The following is a 21,789-nucleotide window of genomic DNA, read 5'->3' on the forward strand; positions in this document are numbered from 1 at the left end:
TCTATATATAAAACAAAACAAATAAAAAAAATTGCAAACTTTTTCACCACCACTGCGCTGCTAACAATTCGTTTGTCCTAAATATTATTTTTTTTTTTTACAAAAATACAACAAAAAAAAAGTTTTGCGTAGCTATACTTGTCTTCGTTACATCGATGATGGCCTGGTTACAACGAAACGTGACCTATATTTCGCTATTGTTTACACAAAAGACATGAATAGCGCTGAGAGTAAAACTGTGCACTTCAATTCTATTTGGCTCACCATAATTGTTTCATTGTCGTTAAGTATTATTCCTTTTCGAAATGAGGAATAAATTACGTGTTGCGCTTTTACTATAGAAGTAGAATGAGTACCTAAGGTATATTTCCGTGCTTAGACTTCTTTTTGTCCTTGTAACTTTGTTATTTTCATTAAAGAATTTATTACATTCTTCATTCATAATGTATACTGACGGATGTCATCGCTTATTCTGATAATTTGATGTTTTTAGAACTAGTTACATGGTGTAATTTTAATTGTACGTCATTAAAGTTGAAGGATGAAAACGAATAACATACGGTTATGTTAACAAACAAATTTCTTTTTGCCTTTGCAAAGTTACATTATTTGATATTCCTCTTGGAGACTTGAGGTTGTTACTCATAATAAGGCGAGGCGTTCCACAAAACTACATAGTTTAGTTATGTTGAAAAAATTTACCTTTTTATTAGTCTTGTTCCTAGTATCTACTATTCAAATTAATAGGGTGTTGAACAAAAGTATTTTCCTGAGCATTTTATTTTTTTTTTAATTAATTTTATCCTTATTTCTTAGAACTTCTTTTGTGAGTTTTATGTCGTTGAAGAATGAAGATCACATTAATCAGCAAATCGCCTTTGAACAAAATCATACATATCAAAAAGGATTCCGTGGGCTAATTTCAAATTTGTGATCTAGCACAGTTCTTGAGACAGTTCAATATACATATTTCAAAAAACGTTTTTTTTTTTTGTAACTTTGACGTGGTATCACATTACCGCAATCTGAAAACTGAGTATTTAGTTTTCTCATGCGATCTATAGACCAGGGTCGATAATTTTTGAAACCAAAAATATCATAGTAGAATGAAACCAATTGGAAAAGGAGGTGAATATGATGAAAATTAAAGGAAAAATAATTTACGGGCGAGCCGAGTGCGGGAAGTGGGTGGGTTGAGTTTTTAATGGTAAAAAATGGTATATCTCAATTTCCAAGTAAACAAAGTGAAAAAAAAAAATAATGAAAATTATTTTTATTTTTAAGCGGAGTGATTGAATATAATTCAATTAAAAAGTTAATAACTTTTTATTATTAAAAAACGTAAGATTAATCAATGTTACATGAAATCTTACGTTTTTTGAGTAATTAAAGTGTAAATTTGAAAAAATAGGCCAAAATTGTAAACAATGATAAAAAATTTTTTTCGAATTCAAGCTTTTTTCATTTTTTGAATTTTACTAGAACATGTTCTATAGTATACTAATGTACAATTTTTTTTACACCATCAGAAAATAGACATTTTAACGAACGAAATGCCCACCGACTTTTTGAAAAAAGCTGATATTTTGACACGTGAATTTTCGATTGAAAATTAGGGTGTTTTTTTGGTATTAAGTCAAAATAAGGTGAAAAAATTAATATTTTAAATCAAATAAATTACAGTGTATTTGGGACATAATAAGGTAAGTTTTCACCAAATTTCGTAGAAAAATTTTTGTTTTTGAAAAAGATAAAAATAAAAAACCAAAAACTCGGTTTTTTGAATTTTTCACATAAATTTTGAGGTTATGTGAAAAAATTGTTGATACAAAAGTTGTAGATCTTTTTATTACCTACAACTTTGCCATACAACTTTTTTCTATAGGATTTGTAGTTTTGCCGGGAATCGAGATATACCATTTTTTACCACTAAAAACTCAACCCACCCACTTCCCGAACTCGGCTCGCCCGTAATTTATTTTTCCTTTCATTCTTATCATATTCCCCTCCTTTTCCAATGGGTTTCATCCTACTATGATTTTTTTGTACTTTTTAATGTTTTTGAAGGCATCGGCACTGGTCAACTAGGTTCAGGCACTTTTCATCAATTTTTCTACAGTTTAAGCTTACTTGCAGAGGAAAATGCTGACAAGAAAGAATCGAATACCAACCAAAGGATGATTCATTTGCCTCTTAATTTTTTAAGCTTTTTTCACGTAGGTCATTTCATAATTTTATTAAAGTTTTCTCGCTATTCAGTTTTTTTTTTTTTCTTTAAAAAAATTCTTACAACGTTGTGTGATATTTCTATTTTTTCGGTTTTAGATGTGCACTTGAATTTTAATTTTAATATTTGTTTGGAACTAAGGCACTTGGAATGTCCAGTTTTCCCGCCCAATGATCAATATAAGTTTGAACTCAAACTTACTTTAAAGTGAGTGAAACTATTCAAAAAACGGACTTACTTTTGGAAAAAATACAAAAAAAGCATTTATATTTACCGTGACAATAGGTTCCCATCAACCTCTTTTCAATTTATAGTTAGAGGAAAAGCCCTTCTTTGAAACTGCTTTTACAAAAAGGTTTTAATAGAGCTATATTAAGATTAAAAAAAAAACTGTTCTTTGTCGTTTACAATGTGTACCTATTCTATTTACCGGCCTATGAACATTACATATTTGACAGACTTATGGCCAGTTTCAAAAAGCCCTTTTAAATATTTATCAAGCTTTTACTTCTTAAAATGACAATGCATTTATTTGTAAAAAAACTTTTAAATCATATGTCTTATGGAAAAATATTTTCTACAGCTTGTCCCGGGTTTTTATTTACGAAACCCGGAACTTATAAGTGTCCCATATTTTGTAATTTTTCCCGTGATTGTCCCGTATTTGGACATTCTCTGATTTTTGTCTTCAATATTTTAAATACTTTGTACGGAAAACAAGAAAACAGTGGCTGGAAATTAAAATTTTTCTAATTTTTCGGATAAAGCATTAAGCCTAGTACGCTGCTGAAGCAAAACGAAAATTTTTCTAAGTCTCCAAAGTTAAAAAACATTTGCTGCAAGAAAAATTGCCTGCACAAATAAATGGGAGTGACAAACGATTGCAAAATCTCCATAATTATATTCTACTAAAGGTAAGAATTTCGTTACCTAAGCTGCGTATTGTGCAACGAAAAGCAAAATTTTGTGCTGGTTTTGTATGAAAATTTTCGTTTCACCTCTAGACTAGGCTTGGTTTTTTTTTTAATGTTCGTCAATTATTTAGTTCCAGCTTCTGTTTGTCAGGTTGCTACACCAGGTAAAGTGTTTTCGAATAAAGAACAACATATGGAAGAGTCAAGAACCCAGATATGTTTCAAAACTTTTAAGGAAATGTTAAAAGTTGTGTTAAAGATCATACAATTTCAAAATCATTTAAAAAAAAATTAAAATGTTAAAAAACCAGCTCTCCCGATTTTGATTAAAAAAAACATGGGTGAAAAAAAAAGTAAAACCATTTTACTTGATTTATAATTTCGTAAACGACTTAAATGATTGCAACAAAAACGCTCCTTGATATCAAACTCATTTAACTCATTTAAAAAAATTTAATTTTTTTTTGAAAAATCAATATTTTCAAAACGATCCAACGAATTTTTTATCTGTCCCGGGATTCGCTTCCAGAAATATGGTCATCGTACTTATAATACATATCTATAAACAAACATTAACAAAACTTTAAGCTAGGTTTAATCCTTATTTAAGTGAGTTTCAATTCAAGTAAAAATGCTGCAAGGATTTATTGCAAAAAAAAAATGTTTTTAATTTGTGGTTTTTTTGTACTTTTAATACATACATACCTACTACAAAACTCTACAAGGTATTTTTAATAAATGTTTCCAAAAATAAATTCTAATTTTTTAATATACCAATATTTAGTTCATTTGAGAGTGGGATAAAATGCTCTCAAATACTGCATAAACTGTAGAAATTTAATAACAGAACGCTTAAAATGTCTTCTACATTTTATTTTAATTTCTGTTGAACCTAAGTCAGTTTTTTCTTAGCCAAAAAAAATAAAATAAAAACAATTATGCATTTGAAGTAGAGCCTACGATTTTGTTCGTGTATTTAATTACACGTGTACCCGATACACGTGTACACGTGTATCTAAAAAACGTTTACACGTGTATCTTATTTACACGTGTATTTATTAAATACACGTGTATTTATATTTACACGTGTAAATACGAAACAAAATGATTTTTTTGCTTTTTGGGGGTAAAATAAAAGTTTTTAAAACTAAACAACTGAAGATTATTGTGCAAATAAATAGTTCGAATTGGAAAAATAGTATTTGAACTTTTTGAAGACCTTATAAATAATTTATTAAAAAATTAAAAATAATGATGTGCCTTTTCATTAAAAAAAAACTAATAAATTTTTCCAAGATATATTTGCATATTGCCTACTGTGTCTTTCTCAGAAGAAAGTGTACCAACTGTTACATGTTTTTTTTTTTTTTTTTTGTTAATCACCGTTTATTTGAAGATCATATGGTTTACTAAGTTCATAGTGAAAGTGTAAAAGGTGTTTTATAAATAAAGCGACAAATTCAATCAAAATAAATTTTAAAATAAAACTAAAATATGAAGCCAAGGAGTTGGGTATGGCAATATGCCCACCGAGAAGGGACAAATGCCTACTGTGACTTATGTAGTTCACAACAAAACAACCGTTTTTCTTGTCCCGGTGGAACAACCGGAGCCCTTGGACGGCATTTAAAGGGACTCCATGGAGTCAATTTAATTATTTTATATGTTTTGTTGCTTGGTAATCTAATCTAATCTGCTTTATTTTTTTACTTTTTAGTCGTATAATATTTGAAAGAAGATGATAATTTGCTTGGGTGGTATGAGCTCCCAAAGCCCCTCTCTTGCAATTTACCTACAAAAGCTTTTGCGATATTTAGAATGGGATAAAATAGATTTGGGGTGTTTCAACCCCCTAATGCCCCTCCCCTGAGTTCGGACCCCAAAATATTGCGTTGCAATCCAAACTTCATATGTGTACAAAGTTCAGTTCGATACGATAATGGGAATCGGGTCAAAATTTTTTTCCAAGATTTATATGGCTAGGGTTGAATAAGAATTTCCAATTAAATTTTCCGTGTAATTTCAATGTGTAAATCTAGCCAATAACCGCAAAAACCTGAACAATATCCTTTTCATTCAATATAATACATATTTTAGGAAATCGCCACCAAATCTACCTGTTCGAACGCTATTTACACGTGTAAATATAAATACACGTGTAAATATAAATACACGTGTATTTACAAATACACGTGCTTCGGCACGAATTATTTAAATACACGTGTAGCACGTGTACCTTAATACACGTGCAATAGTAGGCTCTAATTTGAAGCCTTCTGATTTATAGACGAAATCGCTAAAAATGTACAAGATTAAACCTTATATTACAACTAAAGATTGACTACTTTGTAATATTTTGTAACTGCTAAAAGTTTTTTAAATATAAATCTGAGCCTACACCTATTTAAACACCTTCCTAATATCAACACAAACTACTGTCCATAATCCAACTATATTTACACAATGTCCAATTTACATCTTTACACATTTTGACATCAAAGTTAAACTTTGTTTCTATAAAAAAATAACAACAGCGGATTATAATCCAGAATGGTCAATATTCTCTGACAGGTTTTTTTTTCTTTTTGTATAATGACCAGAATATTGAATAATATATAAAAAAACAAATTAATATTCCGCCCAACAACACTCCATACACGAATAAATTATTATTATACTCTTATACCACCTTCATCAGTTTGGCATATTAATAAATACAGAAAAAAAAAACAACTTGTCAAAATTAAACTTTTCATTAATGTTCATTTGAAATGATGAGCTTTTAGTTAATTAAATATAAAAAAATCTCAAAAACGAAAAACAAGTACGAGTAAATATCAAACACACAAAAGTTACATTTGTGTCATTTTAAATTGACATCATCACCATCACCTAACCAACATGTAATTACAGTAATCTTGTAACTTGTCTACCTTTGCACATTACTTCAACACCGCCAAACCAAACCAAAACTATCCATCTCAGTTTTGTGTTGTGTAGTGGATTAAAAGATTCGAAATACTAAGGAAATAAATGGGCTCCCAGATTCATGAAAACTATCACACCAACCAGCTCATGGGGCACGATTTATTTTTGAACAAATGTATATGACTCCGGGTTTACATGCTCATTTTCTATTCAAAGTAGAGCAAATTGGGTATTGTGAACTTCCAAATGTAAACCTGTCAATAATCCTACGTTTACAAACATCAGTCATTTGTTTGCAATTTGTGTCAAGTTTGATGACTGTTTACACTTGAATTGTCTGAAATATCTGACAATCTTTATAGGAGCCTTATAGACGTTCCTAATTCTAAAACTATGTTAATCCGCTGCTGTAATTAAGACAGACTGCAGGCAATGCACAATTTAATCAAGAAAATGTTAAATCCATTGACTTAACTTATACACTTGGCTGAGCTAAGGTCTCTCTCTTTCATGACAAAGTTATTTAAATTTAGTACTTCAGAACCTGCAAGAACACAAGTCAATGCTTGGGATTCCAAAAGGAACAACTGTTATAATGATGATTGTGGGTGTTACAGAAGCAAACATTTTCATTCCAATTCATGTGCAAGCTTACCGCAAACAGAAAAAAAAACACCATTGGCAACACTCATACATTTTTATTAACTCCCTCGATGCTCTCACGTGCAATTGTAATAATCATTTTCATGTTTATTTATGTAGTATAGTTAACTTTCTAGGTTTTATTATAACCGCATATAGCGGGTATAAAGTAATATAAAGTCCCCAGCAAAAAAAGTTCGTGTACCGGAAGACAAAAGCTATAGGATTTTTTTTTCTTTCTTTCTTTATTATTATTGTTATTATTATTTTGTTTTTTTTTTTTTTTAGTTTAAGAGTAAGTAGTTGGTCGCGATGCATGCCAAAGTTTTATTGCAAAATGTCAAATGATAAAAATAAAAAATGCAAAAAAAAATGCATAATGAGGTCACGAAGGTATTTGTTGTGTGTCTTGGCAAAAAAAGAGAATGCTAGCCATTACCTATATAATACCACCAATAATAATATTGCCACATCTCGTTTATAATAATTTTCCATCTACCAGCTTCGACATAATAATAATTGAACAAATTAATTGATGCGGTTTTGTAATATTATGGTCAATATTGATTAAAAAAAAAATAAGTTAATTAGCCTCTTGGCAATATATTGTGTAGGATAAGCATTTTTGAACAAAAGCATTTCTCACTTAGTGATATTACTATTACTTTTACATAATTAAATTTTATAAAAGGATTATGTCTCTTTTATTAAATTAAAAGAAAATGAAAACATATAAACGCCTTGAGAAAAACCTTCACCACCAAAAAAGAGGGCTGAGATTAAAAAATTACTAAAGTGCAAGGTGTCTTGCAAGGAAATGCCGGTCACAATTACTTAAGGCTAAAATAGAAAAAAAAAATTATTTAAAAAAATCTTCAACTATCTTAAGTGCTTAAATATCTCAACCTCAGGGATGAAATTATATCTTTCTAAAGATACATAGTGTAAAACGAACATTCAGTGTTTGAAGACACGTTTACTTTTATTTTAGTGCTTCTTATAAAATATTCATTATACATTCTTTCGCATAATTTATTCATCATCTTTCTTTTAATTTTAACGAAAGCGTGCTTTATGCTTGCTATAAGGGTGAAGAACTGGTTTCGTGTTAAAAAATGCTTGAGGTTTTTAATACAATTAAATGGAGGAGTAGTGCAAAAAAATGGCATTACATAGACAAACACAGCTTAAAGGGGTAGACGGATTTTTTTGAAATTTCATTCATTTATTTTATTCTTGCGTAATCTTCAAAGTTGTTTTATTTTTGTTTTGAAGTTGGACTTTCCCGGGCATATACAAATATTAAATTTGTTCATATATTTGATCGAAAACGGCCAAAAATTTTTTGAATTAAGTCTGTGTATTCAATTTACTATACCAAATCCGTATTTTTGTTTGTATTCAAAATAGTTTTTAATTATTTTAAATACTTACCCCCTTATTTATAAACTTTGTATAACTTTATACAACTATTTAAATTTGGAAAATGTGATCAAAAATCTTGTTTATTGTTGTCTTACAGCTGTCAAACTTATAAAAAAGAGTAGATTGTCTACCGCGAATAATGTGATTATTATTTTTATTAAATAAAGCATATTTCCAACATTTTGAAAAAAAGTTATGTAGTGTATAAGTAGACAAAAATCTAATAAAAAGACTAAAGTAGAACCAAAAGTAAGAAAAAAAAAAAAAAAAAAAACTAGTGTGCTTTTGACACCTTATCCATTGAACCTTGAAATCTCGCGTTATTTGGAAATTGTCTTGAGAACTTTTAGCCCACATACAATATTTAAAAAAGGTTTACCTACCATTTAATTTTTCAGAAAAAAACCTTATAGACAAAACTAAAATTGGTTTTTGAAATGTAAATTTTCCACCTTTTTGGAACACTTTGAAGAGAAAAAAACTAAAAAAGTGTTCAAAAAAAGTATGCCATGGAAATTTCGAAAAACTTTTAGAGTGTTACCTGGGAAAATACTATTGTTTAACGAATGAATTGTGATTTTTGGATTTTAGATGATCCAGCTACAAGTAACAAGAATCAAGAGCACCGTAATTCCTTTTTCCGAGAAACTTCCGAATAATTGCTGGTATTGCCGTATTTTTTATTCTTCATATTTTAATCTTCGTGAAAATTTTATATGCATAATAATAGTCTTCGAATGTCATAAACTTATGAAAACACGACTTCTTTAATACGGATTACCTTAGCCCACCCTTAAGGGGAGGTATTAAAAAAATGCATAACTTTGATTTCATAAGTATGTATAATTGGTGTGAATTATTTACAACAGTCAATTTTTCTTAGCGAAATAAGAGAAAATCTAAAGGGTCACTACGGCGTATGAGTAACTTTTGATGTTGAAAAACAAAATTGTTCTATTCTTGAGTCACTAATCAGGTGAATTGATTTTTCTTGACTATTCTTTGATCTTTTAAATATTTTATAAGGTCATTTAAAGTTTTCTATATGGAATATAACACTTATAAAGTTCCAGGTTTTGATTTGTTTCTTAAAACTGCCGTCGTTTTACTTGAATTTGAAATTATCGCTTAATCACTCCGAAAAATAGTTAAATTGAAGTGTCTTTCCTTGAATTGTAAGGTTTAAAGGGTTGGGGTAGTTGGTTATAGTTGAAAATAATGAACAAAAAACCTTTAGGGCTATTTAAAATGATTTATTAGGAATAAATCATTTCTTTGATAACTATCGCTCCCAGGAACTTTTGTGTACTAACATAAATAACGGCAGCAACACCAACTTCAAAAACAGCTTCTTCAATTTCAATAAAAATAAAAAAAAAAATGTTAACTTTTTTTAAACAAAATTTGTCTTTTGATGGAAATAATTTTTGTTACTAAGGTATCTCAGATAGATTTTTTTATCTTTTCACGAAAAAGTGTAGTTCATTCTCACGTTCCGCCTGAGTCTGTTAGGAGTGTGGTGTAGATAAAGAAGGAGAGAAAACGCCGAGTCCAACTTGTCTTTCCCACCAAAGGTGGGATTGAATCCCAAGACAGCCCAATACTTTTTTCTTTGCGTATAAATATGTATTTTTTTAATTTGCTTATAACGCTATCACGTAAAATTATCGTGCGTTAACAGACTCTACAGACAACCAATTTTTTGTACTTCAAAGTTCTATGACAAATTCAAATTAGTTTATGCGCGTTCAATTTTTGTTTATGAAATAATGTCTTTGGGTGTATGATCTTATCATGAAAATCAATTTGTTGAGTTGATAGAAAGTCGGGAGTAGCCACCATTTTGCAAAAGAGGTTTGCTGGTGTTGCTTTTATTTCAAAGCTCCATTTCTACCCATTTACCAAAAACGATCAAGGAAACTTATTAACAATAAAATTTTTCAATGATTTTCTCAATATTGTAATTTTAAAGTGCATTTTAAATGCAAAATGCTAATGGTCTCTCACCCAAACTCTCTTCAACATTTTTTTAAAATTTAGTATTTCTTTATGTACCTACTTCCAAATCAAAAATTAAAAAAAAAAATATTTTTTTCAAACAAAATCAATAATATATCTAAATTTTTGACATTTGACGGATGTTAAATATTTTTCTTTTTATTTATATTTTTTAATTTAAATACCTACAATTGTCTAATTGTACAATGAAATACAAATTATTTTCTTCAATTTATCTTTCTCATTAACCATGGAAAAATTTGTCATAAATTCATCAAGTTACAACAAAAATAAAATCAATATAAATTACTCTCAAATGCAAAACAGTGACATCACCTTTTTTGAGAAAACAAATAAAAAAACGAAAAATAATTCAATAACAAACATACCAAATGCCATTTTATCTAAATAACTTCATACCCTCATTATAATGGGCTCGTCTACTTTTTAAAAAAGATACACAAAACACAATAAACAAATCATCCGCTTGTTTGCGCTCAAAATCGCGATACAATTAAAATTTGGTAAACAAAATAATCAAACAAAAAAAAAAAATAAACATTAAGGTATATACTTACTTCGTTGGATTTCCGAAGCTGATGCCAACAAATCGCTGTTATCGTCGTCTATCATTGTCGTCGTCGTAAGCGTGCGTCGTCGTCCTGATATCAAAAAAAAAAATCAAAATTAAAATTCAAACACTGTTACTGCTGACGGATTGTCTCTCTCTCTCGGGTACACTTGATTGAATTTTTTTTTTTTTTCAACGAAATTAATTTAATTTTAATCCTTTCGCTCTGAAATTAAACAAACAAAATATTCAACTTTTAATACGAAGCTCTATTTTGTATATACAAAAAATAAATAAAATGCAACTGGTTGGTGTGAGAAAAACGTCCAACTAACAATTGGGTCGCGTCACATTGAGAGCTGTCCACTGTCTAATTTTCTATAAAAGTCTAACAGACAGATGTGAAATTCTACTCTCGCATAGTCTCAACGTCTCAAAACCTTCTACTACGTCTCTCTCATTTAGTTAAGCATCGTTGTTGTCGTGTCGTCGTCGTCGTAATCGTAATTCATAATACAAAACGAGGGATGAAAAAGTGTATAGAGTCTACAAGTTATATTGAGAGAGGACAAATTTTCCACCCACATGTATTATTTTCGTATGCCTTATTAGGCTCACACTGGATTACGAATCACGAAACATTTCACTCCGTTTTAACGCTTATAATAATAATCAACATTAAAGAGAGATACATTCATATGAACATTCACACGTCACACGTCATCCGCCCGCCAACTTAAAATATGTATGAATACATTTGACTATATAGACAGGAACTAGAACCAGAAGCCATATTTTTGGTGTGACCATTCTATTGTTTATTTGTTGTTTTTCAGTATTATTTTGCTATTATTAGTTTATTTCAAAGGGTATTCACTTCACTACTTGTGTGATGGTTAAGTTTTTAAAAGAGAATTTTTTGTAAGATAGCTACAGAAGATTTTTAAACAATTATAAATTTGTACACACATATTTTGATAAGCCATCAGTGTGGCTAGAGAATTTCTCGGCGTTACACCAGAAAACAATTTGACTTTACATACAATTTCTAAAAAGAATCGATTTCGAAAAAAAAGACTTCTATGGATCGAAACTTATATAATTAATGTTTTTCTCTTGGATGTCATAACCAAAACTGAACCAAATTGCAGAAATGGGATTATACTACCATTACCAGCTTTTAAATACAAAAAGAATCATCAAAATCGGTTCACTCAGTCGTAAGTTTTGATGTAACAAACATAAACAAAAATACAGACAAATTGAAAACCTCTTCCTTCTTGGAAAAGTGATTGTTTACTGGTTTTCGTAAATGGCATGATTGAAAAAAAGACGAAAATAATCATTTTTATCAAAAGACAAAACCGACTTCCATGGGTTTTATGGTTTTTCTAATAGTTTCTATGGCCAGAACTGAACGAAATTGAAATGGGACCACATTGCAGCCACCAGCTTTCTAATACAAGAAAAAGAACTATCAAAATTGGTTCACTCAGGCCAAAGTTATGAGGTAACTAACACAAAAAAAAAAAAAAATACAGACGAATTGAATACCTCCTCCTTTTTTGGAAGTCGATAAAAAAAGGAATTTGGGCGATGGATCCTGTCTGTTGTTCTCTGACAAACTCTGATGTCTGATATCTTTCAAAGTTATTTCAATTTAATAAAAAGTGTCAAAGTAATTGAGGAGGTGATTTCCAAAACCAGCTATCTGACCTGAAGGTAGTTTTGAGTAAAATGCCAAAAACCTTTACTTCGTAATACAGAAGATATAGAGCAAAATAATCTTCTACAAATTTATTCTTTACGAAATTTTAATAAAATTAAAGTTTTCAAAATAAATATATCTTAAGTCTTTTAATGAAAATTCCTTATTAAAAAGTCGGTATATCTGCTTTTGGAAGTATTATTGAATTATGTCTTCTTTTGCAGGTAAAATCACGATTTTTTTTTTATTTTTTGTAAATACACCTTTATCAATATCAGTATTTTAGTTTATAACAAGAAACATAAATACATTTTTATAAATGAAATTGAATTAAAATGCGTTTCTGGATCGCACGTACTTCCTCTTGTAATTTGGAGTGTCTATTTTGGTTATTTGAATGGCTCTATATTTCATTTTTTTCAAATGATAAGAAATAACATTCTGCAAATTTTGAAAAAAAAATTGGTACGAAATAAGCTAAAAAATAAGTCAATTTTCGCGAAAAACCACAACGCCATTTCCATTATCCAAATTTTTGAGAAAAACTAAAAACACAGATTCTTAATATTATTTACTAAAACCCTTAACTACACAAAATTTTATTAAGATCGTTAGACCGTTTAGGTCCTACCACGGTGTACAGATGGACGGACGGAACTAAGTAATGACGAAAACTGAAGAGGCCTTATTGGAAAGAACATTTTGCGTAGGCCATTTTGGAAAAAACATTTGGTGTTCAATAGGCTGTTTTAGAAATAAATTCGTTTTTTGACATTGAATAACTATCTCTGTGTGCTGTTTAGAAAATTATTTTTGATTGAATCAGACGCGCGTTGAAAAGACCTAAAAAATGACATGCATATCTCATTTCCCGATTTTTTTCCGATAGCTGGTTTTGGAAATAAGCTCCTCAATTTTTATTTAAAAACTAAGAAAAATGTTTCGTTTGAAAAATCAATTTTTTTGAAAACGGATTAATGAATCTTCTTCCAACTTTGTTTATTATTTTTTTTTTCAATGGGTATATTCTTTAAATTTTTGAAAATCATTTTGATTAACAAAAAATTAATTTTTTTAAATCGACTTCTACGATTTTCAAATAAAATATCCGAAAATTCCTTGTATGCAGATCTTCACACACACTTTTGAGCGGCTTATTAGGTTCAGCATTTAGAGCATTTAAACGACAAAAAAAAAAAGAATTTTATAACTTCTTAAAAAGCCTTCGAAAAATTTGCACTGAATGCATTTTAACAGTTTTCTCAATCAATAGAGGCAAATGTAGAACTGTCAATCTACAGGGTGATTTAGCAATGTGTAAAAATGGGGGTCTATTCTACCCTGTTTAGACAATTTTCTAAATAAAATCACTTAATTGAAAAAAAAAATTATTTTAAATCAACCTCCTCTTTTATCTTGTTTTTAAAAAAAGTTGTTTTATGTTAAGTTAGTTTTTGAAAAATTAATTTTAAAAATAAAAATAAAAAAATAATTTTTGTTGATAAATTTATTTATGAAACATATCCTTTCTTCTATATTTTTTTTAACATTCAGAGTTGTATGAAGATGCAATAAAGTGACACAGTATTAGATTAAACGCAAATTAACCCTTTTTTCCATTGATAAGGCCTGAAAACTAGCCTGTGAATTTTGTCTTACTATGTCTGGGGTGCCCACCGTCGATATGGATTCTAGCATTAAGGGCCTTGGCAATAAAATAGCAAACAACTATACCTACATTTTTACATTATAATTACAGTGACCATCCGTCCCGGTTTACCAGGGACTGTCCCGTATTTCTATAGCTTGTCCCGGGTTTTTATTTAAGAAACCCGGGACGTATAAGTGTCCCGTATTTTGAAATTTGCCCCGTGATTGTCCCGTATTTGCAAATTCACTGATTTTTTTATTCAAAATTTTAATTACATTGTAAGGAAAACAGTGGTTTGTTTTTCTAATTTTCCGGGGATAAAATCATTAGCTTAAAAAGCTACTCTAGAAAAAAAATTTTTGTTCGAATAATGAACAACATATGGAAAAGTTAAGAACCCAGCTAAATTTCAAAACTTTTAAAGGCATGTTAAAAGTCGAATTAAAGATTACACAACTTCAAAATCGTTTTAAATTAAACTAAAATGTTAAAAATCAGCTGTCACGATTTTGATAAAGAATTTATTTTCAACAGTACTTATTACAAAACCGTTTTTTTTTTTAAATTTTGATTTCCTTGTAAACGACTTAAATGATTTCAACGAAAATGTTCCATTAAATCCATTTAAGAAATCTAGACCTCAAAATTAGGAATAATTATGAAAAGTCATTTTTTAAAAAATATATAAATTTAGTCAATATTTTCAAAACGATGCAACGAATTTTTCATCCGTCCCGGGTTTTTGCTCCTAAAAATATGGTCATCGTAATTATAATGGAGTTTTTTTTTAACTTCAATTTAAAATGGATAATATTATTTTTTTTTTTAATTTAAGTGTGGTTCAAATATATTGTTAAAAAAAAAATATGGACAATCGACGGTGTTAAAAAAAATTATAAAAATAAATTAAATAAAATTAATTTCTGGTTTGTATTAAAAATTGAATTACATCACATACTAAATTTAAAGAAAAATATCAAGTTGATACTTTTGACCTTCACTGTAATTATTTACATCAACTTTACATCATTCATTTAATCATTTTTAAATATCAATGAATAATATTCTTAACTCCATTTAAGTTATTTTCAAGAAAATTTAAGCAATAAAACTTGTTATCTAAAAATAGATAAACCTACCAGCACTTTTAAATAATATTCTTTTAAAAAAAAATTGTAACCCATTACATGAGTTGAGTGGAGTGAAGACAAAAAAATTAATATAGGGAAGAAGACAATAAACATAAACAAAAGCAACGCACACACACATCCACATCAATTTGAATATAAGATGAAAAATAAAAGAGGAAAAACCGTTTTATCGGTTGCATTCAACAACGACGACGACGAACGGTGCTGTGTGACCCGGTAGATTGTAAATCAATAAAAACAAAAGATAGAACACAAGAACAACAAAAATATGGAACGGTAGTCAAGATAAGAAAACAATAATGAAATGAGGAAGAGTTGTTTTCTTTTTTTATTTTTTTTAACAAAATAAATGAAAATTTTAAAATAACTTACAAATCAATTTAAGCTACAAGTTAATTGTATATTTTTTATATTTATAGATCAGAAAATAAGGATAACTTTTTAAATAACTCCTTGACATTTTTATGAACAATCAGTTTAATGAGTTTATTCATGAAAAGACAATGTACGTCACAAAATAATAAAATTCATCATGTTTTTGACCTGGAATTGCGATGTAGGTAATGTGTTGTTAAAATAAGTACTTATTTATTTCTTATTACAATAAATAAATGTGGTAAAATTGAGCAGTTTTAATTATTGTTAAGTCATATTTTTGTCTTTTTTTTTCGTTTTCGAATTTAAAGGATGAATCGATAAAGTAAAATATGAATTAAACTTAAAAAACAAAAAAAAAAACAAAAAAATTAAATAAAGTTGAAAAATTACTACCGTAATTCTTTTATTGAGCTTAAAGAGTTCAAATAAAACAGGGATTTCGAAAAAATTTATTTTTTTTGAGTGGAATACTGCTTCTTTTTTTTTTGTATAAGAGAAGACTATTAGAACCGAAAAAAGGAAAGAAATGGTATACCCTCGTTGATGAAAATTCGCAATTTTTATTTAACGCAGAATCCAAGAATTTTAAAAGTTTGTGAAACAAGGAAAATATGTGATAAGTACCAAAATATCATATTACATTTGATGTCAAATAGGACACCAGCGCAGCGGTAATATGTTTTTATCAAAAACAAATTATGTATCTAAACAAAAACAACATACATAGGTATCGGACAAAATGAGAGCATCCCCAAAAACCCATATAAATAAAATGCACGACTGGGTCGCACGAACTTGCTCTTAGAGTTCAAGTTGATTAAATTTTTAAGACTTTTTATATAGAAACTTGGGAAATGTTGGTATATAAAAAACAAAAAAATATAAAATTAATTTTTCAAAAAAATAAAACAATATCTGAAATCAAATCGCCCCACAAAACAAGTATGCAGTTTTATTTGATATATAAAGGTTCATTTTTAGAAAAAAAATTTTCAAAATCGTTAGAGCCGTTTTTTAAAAAACTAATTTTTTATAAATAATTTTTTGAAAAAAAAGTTTAAAAATAAAATTGGTATGCCATTTTGTAGAAATCACTAATCAACATCTAAAAACAAAATTTCAAAAAAATTCAATGTCCCGTTTTCAAAAAATTGATTTTTCAAAAAAAAATTTTCAAAATTTTTTTAAAAATCCAAAAATTATTTTTTTCAAAATTTTATTTTTGGCTTATGTTTAAATTATATAAAATTTCGTTGAAATACAATAAGTAGTTTTGCAGAAAATTCGATTTGAAAAAAAGCGGTCCTATGGCAGGTACCGTTAATAATGATTTTCAAAAAAAAATTTTTTCTTCGAAAGATAGACCTTGTTAAAAAACTAACACTTGAATTTTTTTAACAAAATCGTTGGAGCCGTTTTTGTGAAATAAAACTTTTCCGAAATTTTTGTATGACAGGTACCGTTATTTTTGGTCCAAAAATATTAATTCCAAAAAACCCTCTGGAGAGCCTCCAAAAACTGCTACATAGCAAGTTTGGAGTCAATCGGTCCATCCGTTTAGGCTCTAGTTACTTATACAGACAGACAGACAGACAGACTGACAGACTGACAGACTGACAGACTGACAGACTGACAGACTGACAGACTGACAGACTGACAGACTGACAGACTGACAGACTGACAGACTGACAGACTGACAGACTGACAGACTGACAGACTGACAGACTGACAGACTGACAGACTGACAGACTGACAGACTGACAGACTGACAGACTGACAGACTGACAGACTGACAGACTGACAGACTGACAGACTGACAGACTGACAGACTGACAGACAGACGGACAGACGGACTTCCGGGACCCACTTTTTTGGCATTGTCTATCATCGTAATGTCATGGAAAAATGTTATCTCAACTTTTTTTTTTTGTACGAATGCATAACTTGATATGTATATAGTACCTATATCGCAAGTAAAAAGGGAACTATAAGCATATTTGCTGAGTACTCAGGCGCAAATGGAAATCTCTAGACGGTTAATTTTATGTGATGCAGCTAGTCTAGTCGTAACTCAGTCAAATGTAAGCGACGTTCTTCGAGATATGCATGGTTAAACTTCTGCAGGCCATTTAGGAATCAATTTAGAGATTCAAATGATACGATAACGATTTTTTTTTATTCGTTCAGGAGAAGACGCACGTATAGAAAAGTGGTGCCAAAAATGTGATACTTGTGTGGGACTTAGAAAGCGCAATGTAGCAATGAATTGTTAAACTACTTTATACAAATATACAATGAAAATGTTCTTTAGTAAAATACCACCTTCTTCTTTGTCAGGACGAGGTGATGACTTCGTGTTCTTTTTTTTGGTAAAGAGTAAGATAAAGTAATGAGTGATCGTGTCTCCCAATTAAAAATGGATTTTATCGTCAATAGTGGCATGTTTTTTTTATCCTACCGAGATTATAAACTGATAACAATAAAAAAAAAAAAAACAAAAAAATCACAGCGTTTGGTAATAATTACCAAAAACAATAAGCGTATAAAACAACTGGCATTTTGAAACTCGTTTTCCAGAGGGATCACATGGTTGGATTTTGTTCTATTTTGATTATGTTACATAAATCAATTCCAAAACTTTCTGTTGCAATTTCTTCATGTCATTATGTCCATATTGACTGGGCTTATTACTCTGGCAAACACGCAAAATAAAATGCATGTCTGAGTCGAACTTTTTTGCTCTTGTAGTTCAAAGTACTTTTATGTGAGTTAACATTAAGATTAAAAGAACTGTCATTATAAAACTGACAAAATTTTGTTTTAAAAAAATTGAAAAATTACATTTTTACGTTATATGAGTTTTAAGAAAAAAAAGAAAAATACAGTTTTATTGGAATTTCTTTAAATATTACGTGAACAAAGTTTTATCAAAGTCGTTAAATCCGTTTTCGAAAAAAAAAATGCAAATTTTGTATGGGAGGTACCTACACTTTCTATGCGAGATATAGAAAAAAATATGAAAAACAATTTTCAAAATTCCATAAAAATCATCTGTACCAAACATTTTGACATCAACTTTAGATTTCTCGAAGGTGAAAACAGATATTGAAAAGATTTAAACAAGTTTTAAAAGCAGATATTTAGCTCTTTTAGAAACTGTCACAAATTTATGCAAAACATAACGCCTCGCTCAAAGACATGACCTCAAAAACTGTTAAAAAACGATATTTCTAACACACGACAATTTCTAACGGGAATATTTAAAACAAAAATGATGTAATAGAATTTTTCGGACTTTGGACTCGGATTAAGCACACTAAACGTATTGAGAAAAGTTAGTTTTGATTTTTGTTTCAAAAAATTTAATTATGTTGGCTTCTATTATTTTTCTTTTAATTTTAATTTCATAAATTGTTCTCTAAAATTAATAGCTTAAAAGTTTTTCAATTTGTTAACTTGTTACTTATTTTTTCTATTCCTATCATTTACATACAAACATAAAACAATAAATCTTCAAAAACTTAGGTGCTAGTATTTATGCTAAACATTTGTATGGGCTCGCCACACTGTGCGTTTATTGAAATTTTAATATCAAATGTAATAACTTATGTAATAAAAAGAAATATGCTTTAAGAAACATAAGCTTTTTAATAAAAAATATGAATAAATTGTTATTTTATTCCTTTATTTCTTTTTTGGCTAAAAGATTTAAAACAATTAATTTAATTTTTTTAACCCCTAAACTGGACACCATAGAACGCAAATGCTTTTGCTGTCCCCTGGAATAATTTATATTTTCAGTTAACAACTTTAGCAGCTATGACTTTTTCTAGTGATTTATGTTTGTGTGTTTCCTTTTTTGTTTTCCCTGTGGTTTACCAAAAATGTTGCAATTTGTATCTATTTTCGTCCACTCACTCTATTCCGAGCTACATTTATGTAGGTAATTCCAATTGAACTATTAAATGTTAAAATATATCAAACTATAAAACATGTAATAAAATCAACACTAATCAAATTAGGTTATTGATAATGTTTATTAATTTTTTCGCAAAAGCACCCAAACAAAAACTACAAAACATTTACATGCAAAAATGTTCTTTCATTTGAATTCCATGCTATAAATATTGTCGATAAAATACTTAGAATATTCGTTTAACAGCAATAGCCCAGAAGCAGCAGTAATATAGCGTGCCAAATTATATGGGAAATAATTCCTCTTCTTCAACTCAACCATCATTCTTTGGTAACGTTTAACCTATACAAATATAGCGCAGACACCTTTGGGCATAAATTATACTTTTTGACTATAAATAAATTGCCCTTTTGGTAACAGGTAGCTTCTAATGTGGTTATATGTCAAATGGCTTGCTTGCTAAATTTTGTTTAACATTGTTAGTAGCGTGTCTATTTTCTAAAACTAAACTATAGAACTTAACTCTTTTCTGTTCTTTTAAAGGAATTTCTTTATCTAGAACAAAATCAAATAGATTGAGAAAATGGCAATTCAAATGAGTATATTTGAATGTTTTGGTTTTTTTTTTACTGTTGAGTTTGTAAATTTATTTTATTTTTAAAACATTATCTGATTAAAATAGTGTTTTAGAAAGTATGTTCTTGAGGTGAGAGACTTTTGCAAACACAAGTTTAAATATCAATAAAAAAGAATAGGACGTTCCTTTCGAAATAGCCAAAAAGGGTTTCATACTTTTAAGAGGGATTAAATAAGCAGTATCGAAAAAAAATTTTAAATCAATTTTTTGAATGCATTTGTTTTCCATTACAAATTTAGAAAAAAAAAAACATTTATTGCAAATAAAAAATTTTTGCATTCAAAAAATATTTATTGCCACTGAAAAAAATTTGCATTAAAAAAATTTACTGCAACTGAAAAATATTTGCATTCGAAAAAAAATATTTGTTGCAAATTAAAACAATTTGCATTCAAAAAAATGTTGTTGGAAATGAAAAATTTTACTAATATAAAAAAAAAATATTTAGGTAATGCACAATTTTGCATTGAATATTTTTGAAGTGAAAACTTCTTTAGTATCCTAGTGATTTAAACAAGATGAAACGAAAACGCGACATGAACATTCAACTTGTTATAACTTTTTTATTTTAATAGATAGATGAATGAAAATTTGTACTGTAGATAGGTAATTAATTAAATCTTATATATAAAAGAGAGTTCGTTAAGTGTGTGTGGCCGATAAACTCGCGTTTGGCTGCTCCAATTTTGGTAAATTTTTTTTTGTTTGAAAGGTAAGAAGATGGTTTGTATCAAAAAAAAATTATACTTTTTCTACCATCTTTACATAGCTGTCAATTTGTACGACGGAAAAAAACACTCTCGCTTTTTAAAAATTTTAACTGAGCTTAATTTGTAAGCAAATTTATTAAGACAGGCTTTCAAAATAATGATAATCGTTTCAAGCCTGATTCTGAGTAAAATAAATATTTTTCAACAATATTCAAAGGAACTTATCGTGGTAAGTAGTAAAAATATTAACTAAGACAGAGTTTCAAAATAAAAACCGTTTTTTTTTTTTGAAGTGGGACTTTGAAAGAACTTATAGTTTTAATCAAAGGATTTTGCCGAGGTAAAAGTGATTTCCGAGAATCGCTTAAAGCAAAGTGAGTATAGTGTATTTACCCTTGCTGTTTTGCAATGAATTTTTATGCGTACAGGTTAATGGTTCGCAGAAATGAACTAAACCAGATTTTGTTATTTCGTAGATTTTTTCATCAATGTGTTGTGGATTGAGAAAGAACGGGATTCTCTAAATCAATACCACATATTTTTAAAGATTTAAAACTGCTGTTGATAATTCAAAGGCGAAGAAGTTTTGACTCATCGAATTCCAATGATTCCGTCAGATTTCCCATTTGATTTAAAGCATCTTCTGTTTTAAATCTTTAAAAATACATATGTGGTACATATTGATTTTTCTGTTTTTTCCCATGGACAACTTTATATGTTGGCTGTTCGCGTGTAGGAAAACCATCTGGTCAATTTATACCTATATGCAAAAGATATAAAAACAAAAAATGTTGTATATCAAAAAGCATTGCAATAAATTGGTTAATGTTCTACAATGGAATGGGAGCGGAATCCCGATTTTCAATATCGCGTTTTCTAAAATCCCAAAAAAAAGGTTTAAAATCCCGTTTTCAAAGTACTGTTTTTTTAATC

At 28.8% G+C, this 21,789-nt stretch overlaps 1 protein-coding gene across 2 annotated transcripts in view; it reads right to left on the bottom strand.

The window, feature by feature from the left end:
• Positions 1 to 21,789, bottom strand: part of LOC129907874 (dual specificity protein phosphatase CDC14A) — a 79,364-nt gene that overhangs the window by 12,848 nt on the left and 44,727 nt on the right. The window contains exons 1-2 of one of the 2 annotated variants that reach the window (XM_055984300.1): positions 11,041 to 11,365; positions 10,713 to 10,931 (exon numbers count right to left, since the gene is read on the bottom strand). In XM_055984300.1, the coding sequence (XP_055840275.1) occupies positions 10,713 to 10,767 (55 nt within the window). In that variant the 5' untranslated portion in view covers positions 10,768 to 10,931; positions 11,041 to 11,365. Of the gene's footprint in view, positions 1 to 10,712; positions 10,932 to 11,040; positions 11,366 to 21,789 lie in introns of those variants that run through there. The other variant, XM_055984299.1, reaches the window with a different exon arrangement.

Source organism: Episyrphus balteatus, chromosome 1, assembly GCF_945859705.1.
Source record: "Episyrphus balteatus chromosome 1, idEpiBalt1.1, whole genome shotgun sequence".
Classification (NCBI taxonomy): domain Eukaryota; kingdom Metazoa; phylum Arthropoda; class Insecta; order Diptera; family Syrphidae; genus Episyrphus; species Episyrphus balteatus.